Below are 14720 nucleotides of genomic sequence, written 5' to 3'. Positions count from 1 at the left end.
CCATTCTTGTTCTACAAGCATCTGAGGCTTAGTGAATATCTCTTGGATTCCTGATTGCACGATGCATGGTTGATCGCCTGACAACCGAGTGCTCGCCTGACAAACGAGCCAGCCATTCCGTGAGGTCAGAGTCTTCGTGGTATAGGCAGGACCTGATGGCAGCATTCAAGAGAATCCGGAAGGTCTAACCTTGTCTGTGGTATTCTGAGTAGGATTCAATGATTGAATGACTGTGACGTGCTTCAAACCTGTAACCTACTGGGCGTTAGTGACAGACGCAAAAGAGTGATTCTATTCCGGTAGGGGAGGGAACCAAACCGGTGATTGGCAGCACTGTGACAGAGTGCGTGCATTAGCTTTCACTGCGCGGATGGGAGGTAGCTGCTGACAACAGTGAAACCCTACACGAGCTTGCCATGGAAAGGAGTAAGAAGGATTGGATGAAGACAGTAGGAAAGCAGAGAGACGGAAGGGAAGGCATCTTCATACACTTGTCTGAAGCTCTTACACCAATGATATACATAAGTATCACTATCCTTAGCTTCTATGTTATTTTCGTTCATCACCATATACATCTGAGTTTGCCTGACTAAGATTTACAAGATGACCATAGCTTGCTTCAATACTAACAATCTCCGTGGGATCGACCCTTACTCACGTAAGGTTTATTACTTGGACGACCCAGTGCACTTGCTGGTTAGTTGTGCGAAGTTGTGTAATGCCATGGTATTGAGCCACCAAGTTCTTGGAGCCATTACCGGGGATTATTTGAGTTGTGAAAAAGTATTGTTCACAATTTCGCGACACCAAGCATCAATGACTAGGGAGGTCGGACATGATTAAAAGCTCAAAGAGTTGTTTCCCTAGTCACATGCTTGTGGTGTTTCTGTGTCAAGTAATCCTTGAGACAAAACATTTAGAGTCGAGATCAATTGCAGAGTACACCAAAGCCTTTGAGAAAAAAATATTTAGAACCAAAGAGAGTTCCCCAGTTAAGTGCTTGTGGTATTTCTGTGTCAAGTAAAGTTTGAGACAAAACATTTAAAGTCACGGCTAGGCTCAAGGTGCAAAGCACCAAAGAAAAATTGATGTGTTCAAGGATTAAATTGAATTACAAAAGATTAGAGAATTCATAATATTATCCGGATTCTAATTCTGAATGACAGTGACATCCTTCTGATTCAAAGGAGATTGAGATGCCAAAACTATTCACAATTGCTGTTGAAAACCCCACTGTAAGAAGAGACATGAGCTTAATCGAACTCTTATTCTCATGCAAATTCACATCCAAAACTTATATTAGTTTTGGTTGCTTGAGGACAAGCAACAATTCAAGTTTAGTATTGTGATGTGTGAGCATCTTTCCTATCTTTTCCTAGTGAATTTGCATATAAATTGTTGAGTTTAATAAAGAATTAATTATATTTTAGCCAATATGGATGCTACTTTGAGTCTTTTGCAATTTTGTTTATTTTAGGTAGCATTCGGCAGGATTTGATGGAGTTTCTGTAGCACAAGAACCAAAGGAGATGGTAGCGAGGAGTGACGCGCACGCGTGACTGACGCGTGCGCGTGATCTGGAGATTTCCATGGCGACGCGTACGCGTGACTGACGCGTACGCGTGATTTGAAGATTTGCACAGCGACGCGTGCGTGTATCTGACGCGTATGCTTGATTTGAAGATTTGCACGGCAACGCGTGCGTGTACCTGACGCGTCCGCGTGACTCGCAGAGAAGACCATCAACGCGTATGCGTGGCTGACGCGTACGCGTGACATGCGCCACGTGCAGAAAAATGCAGAAAACGCTGGGGGTGATTTCTGGGCTGTTTTGACCCAGTTTTTAGCCCAGAAAACACAGTTTAGAAGCTGCAGAATGGACAAAACAAGTGGTCCCCACCCATCAGCTGAAGACTTGTTAATTAATTCGAATTTAAATTCAAATCTTATTTGGAGGAAAAGATATTATTTTTAGTTTTAGATAGATTTTAAATTAATTAGGATTAATTATAAAAGAAATGCCAACCGGGTGATTCAAACACAACATTATTCCATTCTAATTTACAATCCTAGTTTTCTTCTCTGAACCATGAGCAACTAATCCTTCATTGTTAAGGTTAGGAGCTCTGTCTATTTGTATGGATTGATTTATTTGCTCTTTCTAATTTAATTCATGTTTTGATTTATATTTCAATAATTGTTTTTGTTCTTTATTTTATGAATTTGGGTGGAACGGAAGTATGACCCATGTTCTAATTGAGTTCTTGTAAAACTTGGAAAAGCTCCTTACTTGAACAACAGCTTGAAAATATATTATCCTGAATTTCTAATTGTTTGTATTTAATGGGATACGTGACATATAATCCCCTTATTTTTGGATAATTAGGATTCTTGTGGTATATAAACTAGAATTTGATTATCACCTTCTAATTGGAATTAATTGACCAAGGAATTGGCAGTTAATGAATTTTAGAGGAGATTAGGAAGGTCTAAGGAATTAGGGTCTAGTCACATATAGTTTGCCATGAATTAAATCTTGCATGATTAAAATAGTTAGTAAGAAAAATCACTCCAGAAAATAGATAACTCTGAAGCATTAATTGTTTTCTCCATATTTTATTTCCAACTCATTGCTACTTGCTTTCTGAAATTCTTAATTTTCTATTAATGCTCTTTGAATACCAAAACACTCTTTTCTGTTTGTCTAACTAAGCCAATCACTTAACCATTATTGATTAGTCCATCAATCCTCGTGGGATCAACCCTTACTCACATAAGGTATTATTTGGTACGACATGGTGCACTTGCCGGTTAGTCTGTGGTTAGAAATACCGCACCAAGCAGCAATGAAACTGGGGCAGGCGTGGATACCGACGACAGACAACAAGTGATTAATAATGGTAATGATTCGAAAAGGAAAGAGCGGATGCTCAAAAATAAGAAGGCATGGGAATTGGCTGTTGAATATGGAGCAGTGCAGTACAACGAAGATGACGACTTAATGATGATTTTACAAGAACAAAATGAAGCGTTAGCTCAAAAGAGGAGGTTAGCAAAGCAGAAAGAGAAGGCACAAAGATGCAGACCGAAAAAACTCAAAAAGGTGTGTAACAATATTTTAAAATGATTTTTAGCTCTTGGAATGTTAGGGGATTACGGGGGGGTTGGAAAGATGAGTATGATAAAAGAGCTCAAAAAGAAACAAAAACTGAATATGCTAGGTTTGGTTGAATAAAAAATGTAAGTTGTGACTAAATTTGATGTAGTACGTGTTTCGGGGAGCGATGCGGTAGGATGGGAGTTTGTAGGATCGGAAGGCATGTTAGGGGATCTATTATTAATGTAGGACGACATGCTGTTTAGAATGAATAAGTGCTACAAAGGGGAGAGATAGTTATGTGTTGTAGGGGTCTTATTAAAAAATGATTTTCATTGTGCTTTTTGTTTGGTTTATGGTCCTCATTCTAGAGTGGAAAAACTTGTTGTATGGGAGGAAGGGAGCTTTATAGCTGGCTTATATCAAGTTTCGATATGCTAAATGGGGGATTTTAATAAGGTTATACAGGTTGATGAGAGAAAAAATCAGGAGAGGTTAACAGCGTCTGCAGAAGAATTTAAGAGCTGGATTCAAGATATGCAGTTAGTGGACATACCGTTGAATGATCGTAAATTTACATGGTATAAAGGCGGCTCTTGTAGTTGGATTGACAGAGCCCTAGTGAGTGTAGAATGGACTGAGGAGTTCCCGGAGATTCGTTTAAAAGGTGGACCGAGAGGTCTGTCAGATCACTGCCCAATAATAGTTGAAGATACCATATACAGAGGTGGCCCATGTCCGTTCTGGAGTTTAGATTCCCGGTTTACACATGAAGGGTTCCTAAGAATGGTCAAAGAGGAATGGAGGAATATTGGAGAGGGGCAGTTCACAGATAAGTTGAAGGTGCTAACGGTGCCTGTGGGAAAATGGAATAAAAACAAATTTAGTGACATGGATAAGAAAATTCAGCGTTTTAAGGAGGAGATCAGGTAGGTAGATGAGATGGTTGGGAATGGAGTTTATGATGGTATAGTGGAGGCTAGAAGGAAGGCTCTAGTAAGCTATTGCAAGCAGTGGTATGTGAGAAAAGAGATACACTGGAAACAGATGTCGTGCTCCAGGCATGCAAATGATATGGATAAAAAAATGAGGTACTTTCATAACTTGGCATCGGCAAGATGGAGGATTAATAGAATTGATGCTTTGGTGATTAATAGAAGGTAGATAAGAAATCAAGTGGGGATCAAGATTTTCATCAAAGAGTTTTACAAAGATTTGTATCATCAGGAGAGATCACCGGTTGTGGGTTTTAGGGACGGACTGGTAAATCGGATTGATGAAGAAGAGTCGACTGCTTTGGAGAGAATATCGACAATGGAGGAGATTAGAGAGGTTGTTTGGGATTTTGAATCATCTAAGGCTCCAGGTAGCGACTGGTATAATATGAACTTCATTAAAAAAAAGTGCTGGGATGAGATTGGTACAGAGTTCACGATAGCTGTTCTGAATTTCTTTCAGTCATCAAGGTTGCCTTCTGGCTCCAATATTACTTGGGTGGCCCTTGCACCAAAGTACTAACGGAGAAAAATTGTTGGTAAAGAATTTCTCAAAATAACTTTGCTGCAAGTATAGTTCTAAACCGACAAGCAATCCTCGGTCAACGTTTAATTAGGTTGTCACAAGTACAAACCCCAATAAAAATAAACCAAAGTATTCAAACCTCGAGTCGTCTCTCAGAGAAATTGCAGGGAAGTGTGTTTATTATTGGTTATGATGTACTTCTTTTTGGGGTTGTGAAATAAGGAACAAGAAAGTAAAATGGCAAGAAAATAAACTAACAACTAAGAAAGGTCCTAGCAAGGATTGAGAATTGGAATTCCTATCCTCATTATCATCATCAATTGTGATGGTAAGTGCGACTCGCTTTCACTTAGTTATCCTCTAACAAATGAAGAAAAGTCAAGCGAGCAAAATCGACTTAAATTCACAAGTCCGAATCAAAGACTAGATTTAGTGAGACTCAAGCAAACTAGCAACTTTCAATCACCAATCAACAAAAGAATTTTGATAACTCAAGAGTCTCTAATTAATCAATCCAAGTCAAGAACATAAAAATCTATTTTAAAATTCAACCAAGTATTTTATCAAACACTTAGAAGGCACAAAATAAAAGCATAGAAAAGTAACAAGAAATAGTACAATCTAATTAACAAATGCAAGGAATCAATAACCAAAAAATAATGAAAGAAGCAATAAACATAAAAAACCTCAAACTGCATTAAAAGGAAATTGAATCTAATAAAAAGAGTTCATAAACTAAATTGGAAAAATAAAGAAATCAACAAGAGAAGATAAACGAAGATACTAGAACAATAAAAGGTAGAAAAGAAACTAAGTTAAAGCAAGATAGAAATCTGAATTTGAGAAGAAATAAAACTAAAAGAAACCCTAAAACCTAGAGAGAGGAGAGAGCCTCTCTCTCTAAAAACCTACATCTAAAACCTAAAGTGTGAATGAATGAATCATAATCCCTTTTCCAGCTCTACTCTACAGCCTCTTGTCTTCATTTTCGGGCCTGGAACTGGGTCAAAAACAGCCCAAAAATTGCCCTGGCATTTTTCTGTTACTGAGGCACGTGACGCTCGTCACGCGTACGCGTCAGCCACGCGTACACGTCGGTTGTAGGATGGTGTGATCATGCATGCGCTTCAGCCACGCGCGCGTGCCAGTTCTTGCTTCTCAAAACTTCAATTTCTTGTGTTCCTTCCACTTTTGCATGCTTCCTTTCCATTCTCCATACCATTCCTACCCTATAAACTCTGAAATCACTTAACAAACATATCACCGCATCGAACTATACTAAAAGAGGATTAAAAATTAGTAGTTTTAAGGCCTAGGAATCATGTTTTCAACCATATCACACAATTTGGAAGGAAACGTAAAAACATGCAATTTACATGAATAAGTGTGAGAATAATTGACAAAATCCACTCAATTCAGTCCAGAATATACCATAAAATATTGGTTTATCAAGTATACTGGAGCCAAGGAGATTAAAGACCTCCGACCGATTAGCATGGTAGGCTGCATATACAAAGTAATATCCAAGGTGATGGTTAGAAGGATGAGATCAGTGATGCTAGGTCTAGTAGGAGAGACTCAAAGCGCATTTGTGAAGGGTCGAAAAATCCACGACGGGGCACTTATTGCATGCGAAACAATGCAATGGTTGAAGATTTGGAAGAAGAAAGCGGCAATCATTAAATTAGACTTTCAGAAGGCTTATGAGCGGGTAAAATAGAACTTTGTGGATATTGTTGTGCAGAAGATGGGCTTTGACTGGAGATGGAGAGAATGGGTTAGAGAGTGTATTGGTACAGCATCTATGTTAATCCTGATAAATGGATCACCATCTAAACCGTTCAAAATAGAAAGGGGTTTGAGACAAGGTGATCCACTGTCTCCTTTTTTGTTTGTTATGGTTGTTGATGTTCTACACATGATGATAGAGGAGGCAGTTAGGAACAGATGTATTTCGCCTCTGCTGGTTGGTAAGAAAAATATAGAGTTGTCACACCTCTAGTTTGTAGATGACACTATATTATTCTATCCACCGGAGGAAGAGACCATCAGAAACTATGCCAGATTGCTAAGGCATTTTGAGGTGATGTCGGGGTTAACTATTAACTTCGATAAATTAAGTTTAATCCCAATGAACTGTGAACAGCAGTGGACTGACAACATGTGCAACTTATTGGGATGTAAAGAGGCTAACCTTCTAGTCAGATATCTTAGCATTCCTCTAGGAGCAAACCCAAAGCTGGTCAAGACTTGAAAACCAATAATTGATAAGGTTGAGGAGAAGCTCAATTTGTGGAAGGTAAAGGTGCTAAATAAAGTAGGTAAGTTAGTCCTGATTAAGTCTGTGTTGAATAGCTTGCCAGTGTACTACCTGAGCCTATACAAGATGCCAAAGACTATGGCAGAAAAATTGATATCGTTGCAGAGAAGATTCCTATGGAGCAAGGAGGAAGGTAAGAATGGTGTAGTGCTAGTTAAGTGGGAAGTGGTTAAGTAGGAATGGTGTAGTGCTAGTTAAGTGAGAAGTGGTTCAGGCCCCTAAAAAGGAGGGTGATTTGGGGGTAGGTGATGTTGTGATTAGAAACAGTGTTCCTCTTTTCAATTGGTGCTGGCGCTTTTCAAAAGGGGAGTGTCCTTTATGGAAGAAGGTTGTATGTTCTTGCTATGACTTGAATCCCAATGTGATGTTATCAGCTAAGCCACTACCTACTAGAGGGGGGCTATGGAAGGATATCTGTCAGTTGCAATTCAAGGATAGCAATGTAAGAGATAAGATGATTGCTGAGTTGTCTATGGAGGTGGGTAATGGAAGGAGGACTCGATTCTGGGAAGATGTCTGGATAAAGGGTGGTTTGCTAAAGATGAGATTTTCGAGACTTTTCTCTGTTTCAAACCAAAAAAGATCTGCCATAGGGGATTGTGGATTTTGGGATGGGTTAGAGGGGATTTGGAACTTCAAGTGGAGGCAAGACTTGTACCAATGGGAGTTGGAATTAGTGGATCTTTTGCATGAGTCTTTACAGCTTGTAAAACTAGCATGTGATAAGCAAGACAGAGTTGTTTGGAAGTTTGACAAATAATGAATTTTTTCAATTAACTCTTTTGTGCAAGTGGTGAAGGTAGATACTCTTCCGGAGGATATCACCAGCTACAGTTTCACCAGAACTATATGGAAAGATTTGGTTCCACCACGAGTGGAGTTATTTATTTGGTTTGCTTTGATAGGAAGAGTAAATACTAAAGAAAGACTACTTAGAATTGGAATTTTTAGTCATGGAGACAACATATGCGTATTATGTAAAAGAGACGTTGAACATATTCACTACTTGTTTCTGGGTTGTGAGTTTACTTAGCAGGTGTGGTGTCGTGGCTTTCTGACTTCGGGAGATCGTGGTCTGTCCTGGGTTCACTAAAAGAACATTTTGAGAGTTGGACAGGTGTTATTAACAGAAAGAAGGAGCGTAACAGGTGGATGATATGCTTCTTTGTGGTTATTTGGAATGTCTGGTTAGAGAGGAATGGACGAATTTTTAATAACAAGGAAGGTGGTCCAGAAGAAGTGTTTCAGAGATCTTTAACCAGTTATAGAGAGTGGAGTAGTTTGGATTTCTTTTGTTGTTGATGGCAATGCCGGAAATGACATCAGGGGATAGTTTGCTTTTTTCTTATTTTACTTTTCTTATATGATAATGGTTGCAGTTTTGGTTATTTGTCGCTCCACTATATTATGTTGAGCTCCCTTATTCAAAAAAGAAAAAAAACTCTATAGGCATATATTGATAATATAGTTGCTTATATTTAAAATGTACACTAAAAAAATTATTAAAATTAATTATTAATATAAAATATATATTAAAAATAAATATTTATACATAAATATATAATAATTAATTTTGTTGACCGATTTTTTTATTGCAAAAAACATTTTTGATTAACTAATTAATATCAATTTGAGGTACTCACCAAAAAAAAAAAATTAATATCAATTTGAGGATTTAATGTTATTGCCTTATTGGTAAGGCACGCGAGATAAGATGCCTTTCTTTGTTTTGGCACAAGTATGTGTTTTGAAGAGATTCAGTCCCCTAAAATGTTGTTTAAAGCTACTCCTCCTCTCATCATTATTATTATTATCTTTACAAAAGGAACCAAGCATGCAAAACGTATGTGTCACTATCATGTTTGAAAAATACAACAATGCGATAGAAAAGGATCCTATTTTCTAAAAGATGTGCATATTACCATTACGTTCTTCTCTAATTTGTTTAATTTAATACAAAACTATACGGAAGATAAGGTAGGATCTGCGGGGATATCATGTTTCCACCCTTGTCCTCACCCATGTAATTTCCTTCTTTCTTTTCGTGTCTCTTGATTTCCTTCATATTGTTTCATTCGGTGGCATTTGAATTCCAGTGTGGTGAGGTAAATGGGAATAGTGATGTGATCAGCGGTGGGCTGGTTGAGTTGACAATTTGGCTGGCCCACTCAAATGAATTACCACACATTCACATCTATGTGGGACCGACACGTGTCCCTCCCGTTGGACCCGCTTCCACCAAAACATGATTCTGCGCTTCACACCCAAACAAGTACTAGAATCTTCTATTTCATTACGGGCTGGGCCTCCTAAGCCGAACCTACTTTCTTAAATCTTAAGAGCTAAGTTTATTTGTTTTTGTTTTTCCCATTCTAGATGATGTATGGTATTATGTATATTAAATAAATTCAGTTTAAAGATTTGAAATTCAATTTATGCATCCGAGATTATAGTGTTGTGGTCCCTACACATTCCACGCGTCGAAGATCTGTGTTCTGCTATTGTGTCATGTACACCGGATTCATTTTTTCTTCAGCAGTTAAACTCCATCTGTGACTTTGAATTGCCGATTATTCTACTAATGCCACGCGTCCGAACTCAGCTCCATTCCTTTTATTATTTATTTATTTATTATTATTTTCCGGTCGTAAAAATTCAGAGTCATTTAAATTAAAAGTGAACGGCTTGGACCCCTTGGCCCTTGTGAAACGAGAAAACGATCCACTGTCAATTTGGATTCGTATCCCAGCTATACGGGTCGGCGAGCATTACCCAGCCCGGATTTGAATATGCAAGATCCCGGGTCAAATAATTAAACGGCCACGATTGCATCGATCAAGATCAAAGCATGGGGTGGGAGTATTTAGAGGGCGTAAATAGCAGTAGGGGTTACCTTTTGCTTTGGGCACAGCAGAGAGCGCACACACACAGTGTGGTTTTTGATAAGTGAAGGAGGAGGAGTTTCTTATTCCTTCGAGACGTTTCGATTGGGAATCTAGAGTTTAGGGTTTGTTCGTTTGGATTGCGATTTTGGTGTTTTTGAGAGACATGGCGGAGCATCACGAGCACGAGGAAGGGAAGGGGGAATCGCTGTTGGATAAGATATCTGGAAAGATCCACGACCACGACGACTCATCGTCTTCCTCCGATTCCGACAACGAGAAGAATAGCACCTCTGAATCCATCAAGAACAAGGTCTTCAGGCTCTTCGGCAGGGAGAAGCCAGTTCACAAGGTCCTTGGTGGTGGAAAACGTATGCTATTATTCTCCTTTTCTTTCATTTCTAGGTTCTTGATGTTCTAATTGGGGTTTATAGTAGGTTTCATTGAGTTCTTATTCGTTTTGATTGTGCTTCTTTTCGTGTTACATGCTCTCTTTTTTAATATTCTATTTCCCCTTTTCAATTTTTTAGTACATCGCATTTGTGTCTAGATCTGAAATAAACTTAGTTGTTTTCGCTAAATTCTCGTCAATAAGGGAGCCCATCAAATTTCTAGCTACTCCGATCATTTCTTGAAAAAAAATTGCATCTCTTGCAATTTTAATGACTGTCGATCAAGAAAAACATAGACGATCCACCCTGACTATAATATTGATCCCCCTTTTGTGAGGTTGATTCATTTTGACTATGGATACTAATTCTTGATTTCCCTCTGACTATGAATTTGACTAGCCTTGACTGTGATCTTGATTCTTCATTATCCTGATAATAGAAACAGAGTCATGTTGAATATAAATAATGATTCTCTGTTTCCCATCTCATGAAATTTTGCCTATCCTAGTTTTGATTTCAAAATGACTCAGGTTGACCTGTTTGCTGTTTTGACTGTGAACTGATCTGCTTCTTTTGCAACAGCGGCTGATGTGTTTCTTTGGAGAAACAAGAAGATATCTGCAACGGTGCTTGGAGTTGCGACTGCTGTGTGGGTTCTGTTTGAATTGCTTGAATACCATCTCCTCACTTTGGTTTGTCACCTCCTGATTTTTGCACTGGCCGGGTTGTTTTTGTGGTCCAATGCCTCAAATTTCATCAACAAGTAAAGTGCTAAAGCTATGATTCTGTTCAATTCACTGGTCTTCTGCCCTATCTATGGCTTGATTAAATTTCTTGTTTTGATCGTAATTAGGAGGCCACCTCAGATTCCAAACCTCCATATTCCCGAGGACCCTGTTCTACAATTTGCCTCTGCTCTTAGAATTGAAATTAACACAGCTCTTGATGTATTACGGGATATTGCATCAGGAAGGGATCTCAAGATGTTCCTCACGGTATGTAGATTATTACCTTTGTTCACTCTATTTTGTGGTTTTCTGTTGCATTTCAAAGAGGACAATGACAGATTACACGTCATGCAGTCGCAGCTTGTTGTATCCGAATTTCCAACGTACTTGCTAGTGTATTGACCATGGTCTCTGCTTTGTGATTAATTAGGTCATTGCTGGATTATGGGTTTTCTCCATTCTGGGAAGCTGTTGCAACTTCTTGACGTTGTTCTACATTGGTAATGAAGTCTATCGGCTTAAGAATTTTATCCCTATCGTTTTGAGTAGTTGTATGTATTCTAATGTGCTTCTGTGATTTGTTGAAACAGCCTTTGTTTTGCTTCACACTGTTCCTGTGCTTTATGAGAAGTATGAAGACCAGGTGGATTCCTTTGCTGAGAAGGCAACAGTGGAGATTAAGAAGCAGTATGCAGTGTTTGATGCCAAGGTTTTGAGCAAGATTCCCAGAGGACCTTTGAAAGATAAAAAGAAGGATTGAAGTGGTTGAAGGACTGGTTCGGACAAAGTATATGTTGTAGTTGAGTCGCGTGGATGTCCTGTTTAGTTCATGATACATTTTATTTTTTTTAGGGTCTCTTGGTGCACATTGTGGAATGAACTTATATATTTATTTCTGCTGCTTACATGTTAGTCTCAAGAAACGCCTATATGTTGTGAATTACATGCTAGTATGTTATAGCATCATGAATTACATCCTTTTTATTTGAATGCTTTAATAGATAGCAGTGAAACAGAGAAGGCATCAGTGTGCAAGGCTCATGTTATAAGGTGAATATCTGATACTACTTAGGCCCCCGCCGACCTCTCTTCATTTATGATTGTTTAGAACTTATTGCGTGCCTCAAGATATTTGGTGTTTTTATAAAAACAGAAAAGTAATGGGATTTTTTGGTGCTCAATAGAAAGATTGCACTGCCAAAACCTTCGAATTTCTAACCACGTTTTTTATATTTCATTTTGAAAAAAGAAAACTAAGAATTCCCAGGTTGAGCAGTTGAGTCATTTAACAACTAGCGATAAAATGTAGTAGACTAAGTTACTATAAAAGCCTTTTCCTGCACACCAGGCTTCAGGTTAATTATAGCAATGTCCGGTATGATTGATTTTCCCTTGTTTTGCAGGTCTTCGTCCACTCGGTCCTTTCTTATAAATTTATTTGGGAAGTTTTGTGAATCTCTTATAGCATAATGTAATAACGTGGAAAAACCTTATGATATGTATCAAGAAAAACCTTGATTTGTTTTCTTGTTTTTTGTTTTTTGGTTTTTGAGAAAAATGACAAATAGGTCTTAATTTTTTAATTCGAAAACAAAAATAAGTCATTCACTAATTGAAAATACAAAAATATATTGTGTTTTAAAATGCAAGATATTTAAATTTTTTTGAAGGACTAATTGTTCTCATACTTTTTTTTTGAGCGGAAGAATTTAAATGTTTTGCGTTTTAAAAGGTGAATATTGATTACTTAAGAATTTATTTGTCTGAATTAAACGTCGGAGATTTATTTCTCTTTTTTTTTTCTTTTTTCAAAGAAAGGTCCTCTTTGAGCATTTCATGAGAAAGGGAATAAGGTTTATATATATGTGTAACTAAGTACTTGTATAATGAAAGTTGTCATCGGTATTGAATTATCTTTAAATTCATATCTATTTATACTGATTTTGGAGGTGTTAATAGAATATATATATGAGATTTGTATCATAGTATAGCCTTTTCTATACGATATGGTTTTTATTTTATAGGAGAATTAAAGAAATAATTAAATGAGAACTGAAACAAATTTTTAAGGTACATGCTATGGAACTAGTCATAATCGCACTAAGACGGAATATATAGTACAAATTCGATAGAAGAAAAAGAAATACCAAGAGAGGTTAAAATTAGAAAAAAATTTTATAAGTAAAGAAATTTAAGTATCTTAATTGCAGCTATAATTATAGATAGAATTAGTACGAGTAGATCAAAGTATTGTGTCACTAAATGGTGGATTAATGATCAAAATGTTTATTTTAAAATTAATTATTAGAAATAAACGAAAATATGAAATATAAAATATAAGATAAAATACAAGTTAATTGTATTTAATATATATAATAATTAACTGTTAGTTACACAATTATAGCATTATACTAGTGATAAAAAACTTTCGGACTCAAAATTGATGATCTCCGGTCGCTAGTAGATGATAAAAGTATAAAACTCATAAAACCATTTTTTATTTAATAGTAGGGGTGAGTACGGATTGCGGGTACTCGATTATTCGTTCGAATTCGAATTGAATTTTTTTTTAATCAAAAGCTCAACACAACAAGATAGAGCAACAAAGCAAATAGAACAAGACAAGAAAATTATAAATAAACTCTAAACATTTTCGACAGTGTCATCAACAAAAAAAGTCCAAAATCACTCCTCTTATAGCTCCTAATCGACCTGATAATTATTTCCGCAACACTTGCTTCTTGATTTTTGAAGATTCTATCATTCTTTTTCGGCCAAGAACTCCAAACAATAACAAAAAATCAAACAATCACTTGTTACGTTCTTCTTTTTCGACAAGTGTACCTGTTCAACACTAAAAAGTTGCTTAATAGTTCTTAAAACAGACCATGGTTTATCATAGGCCAACAATCAAGCACACCACACCTTCCTGATTTCACCCTCCAGTTGCTGTATCCTCAACTCAATATCACCAAACTTTTCCGTATGCCATCTACTCAAAGGTACCGTCAAATCCGTCAATATTCCAGTAAAACGAATCTCTCCTAAACCCTGCCATTTCTCCTTCGCCATTCTAAGAAAACCCTCAAGTGTGAACAAATTTAATTCTTCCCATATAGTACACGTCTCCTCTCTTGTACACAACCCTTTCTCCTCTTAGTAGTAGTTACCCAACCTAAATATCATATCATCCCACATAAACAATACACCTCCAGAAGCACCCTCTGAACCCACAAATTCCCAACCCACTACATCATTTTTCCAAACCTACACTACATCAAACTTAGTAACCACTTCTTTTTTTTGTCTCTATCAATCCTAACATATTCACAACAACCTCCCGCTTAAATTTTTTTTTATCATTCTCAACTTTTCAATACCCCTAAACTCCTCACATTCCATAAACTAAAAATCATTAAATTTTTTTTGTTACACACCTTATTCCGGTTTTTAGGGCAGCTCCTTCTTGCTTTCTCCTTTTGTTTTGCTAGCATATTTTTTTGTGCAATTACTTCATTCTGTTCTTGGAGAATAGCCATGATGTCGTCATCCTCATCATATAAAATAGCTCGTGACTCCATTGCCAAATCCCACTGCTCTATTTTCTTCCATATCAGCTTTTCGGCTTCCTCCTTGAGTTTCTTGATTATTTTCACTGTCTGTATCCTTTTCTGAATTCCCCGAATCCTCCAAATTCCTTAAATCCCCTTCTTCCCTCAAACTGGTTTTCTCTATCACTGTATTTCCATCCTCAGAGTCTGATGTCTCTGCTTTAGCCCC

General features: G+C 37.3%; 2 protein-coding genes across 2 annotated transcripts; both read left to right on the top strand.

Annotated features, from left to right (window-relative positions):
* The first annotated feature begins 3538 nt into the window (after positions 1 to 3538).
* On the top strand, positions 3539 to 4615 carry LOC130966674 (uncharacterized). Its single transcript, XM_057891494.1, has 3 exons — positions 3539 to 4026; positions 4159 to 4243; positions 4325 to 4615. Exons 1-3 carry the CDS (start codon positions 3539 to 3541, stop codon positions 4613 to 4615), a joined length of 864 nt encoding a protein of 287 aa, XP_057747477.1.
* A 5210-nt stretch (positions 4616 to 9825) lies between these two features.
* Positions 9826 to 11938, top strand: LOC130968919 (reticulon-like protein B2). The gene is made up of 5 exons (XM_057894422.1): positions 9826 to 10191; positions 10795 to 10975; positions 11066 to 11207; positions 11371 to 11440; positions 11531 to 11938. The coding sequence occupies exons 1-5, from the start codon at positions 9987 to 9989 to the stop codon at positions 11698 to 11700; spliced, it is 768 nt and encodes a 255-aa protein (XP_057750405.1). The 5' UTR covers positions 9826 to 9986; the 3' UTR covers positions 11701 to 11938.
* The last annotated feature ends 2782 nt before the right edge of the window (positions 11939 to 14720 follow it).

Source organism: Arachis stenosperma, chromosome 3 (assembly GCF_014773155.1).
Source record: "Arachis stenosperma cultivar V10309 chromosome 3, arast.V10309.gnm1.PFL2, whole genome shotgun sequence".
NCBI lineage: Eukaryota > Viridiplantae > Streptophyta > Magnoliopsida > Fabales > Fabaceae > Arachis > Arachis stenosperma.
This window is presented reverse-complemented; position numbering and strand designations above follow the sequence as displayed.

Coding starts and splice junctions, on each gene's coding strand:
- LOC130968919 (XM_057894422.1), top strand. CDS start 9,987: ATGGCGGAGCATCACGAGCACGAGGAAGGGAAGGGGGAATCGCTGTTG. Junction 10,976..11,065: donor GCCTCAAATTTCATCAACAA/GTAAAGTGCTAA, acceptor GATCGTAATTAG/GAGGCCACCTCAGATTCCAA. Junction 11,441..11,530: donor CTTGACGTTGTTCTACATTG/GTAATGAAGTCT, acceptor TTGTTGAAACAG/CCTTTGTTTTGCTTCACACT.
- LOC130966674 (XM_057891494.1), top strand. CDS start 3,539: ATGGGGGATTTTAATAAGGTTATACAGGTTGATGAGAGAAAAAATCAG. Junction 4,027..4,158: donor CGTTTTAAGGAGGAGATCAG/GTAGGTAGATGA, acceptor GTCGTGCTCCAG/GCATGCAAATGATATGGATA. Junction 4,244..4,324: donor TTAATAGAATTGATGCTTTG/GTGATTAATAGA, acceptor TTGTATCATCAG/GAGAGATCACCGGTTGTGGG.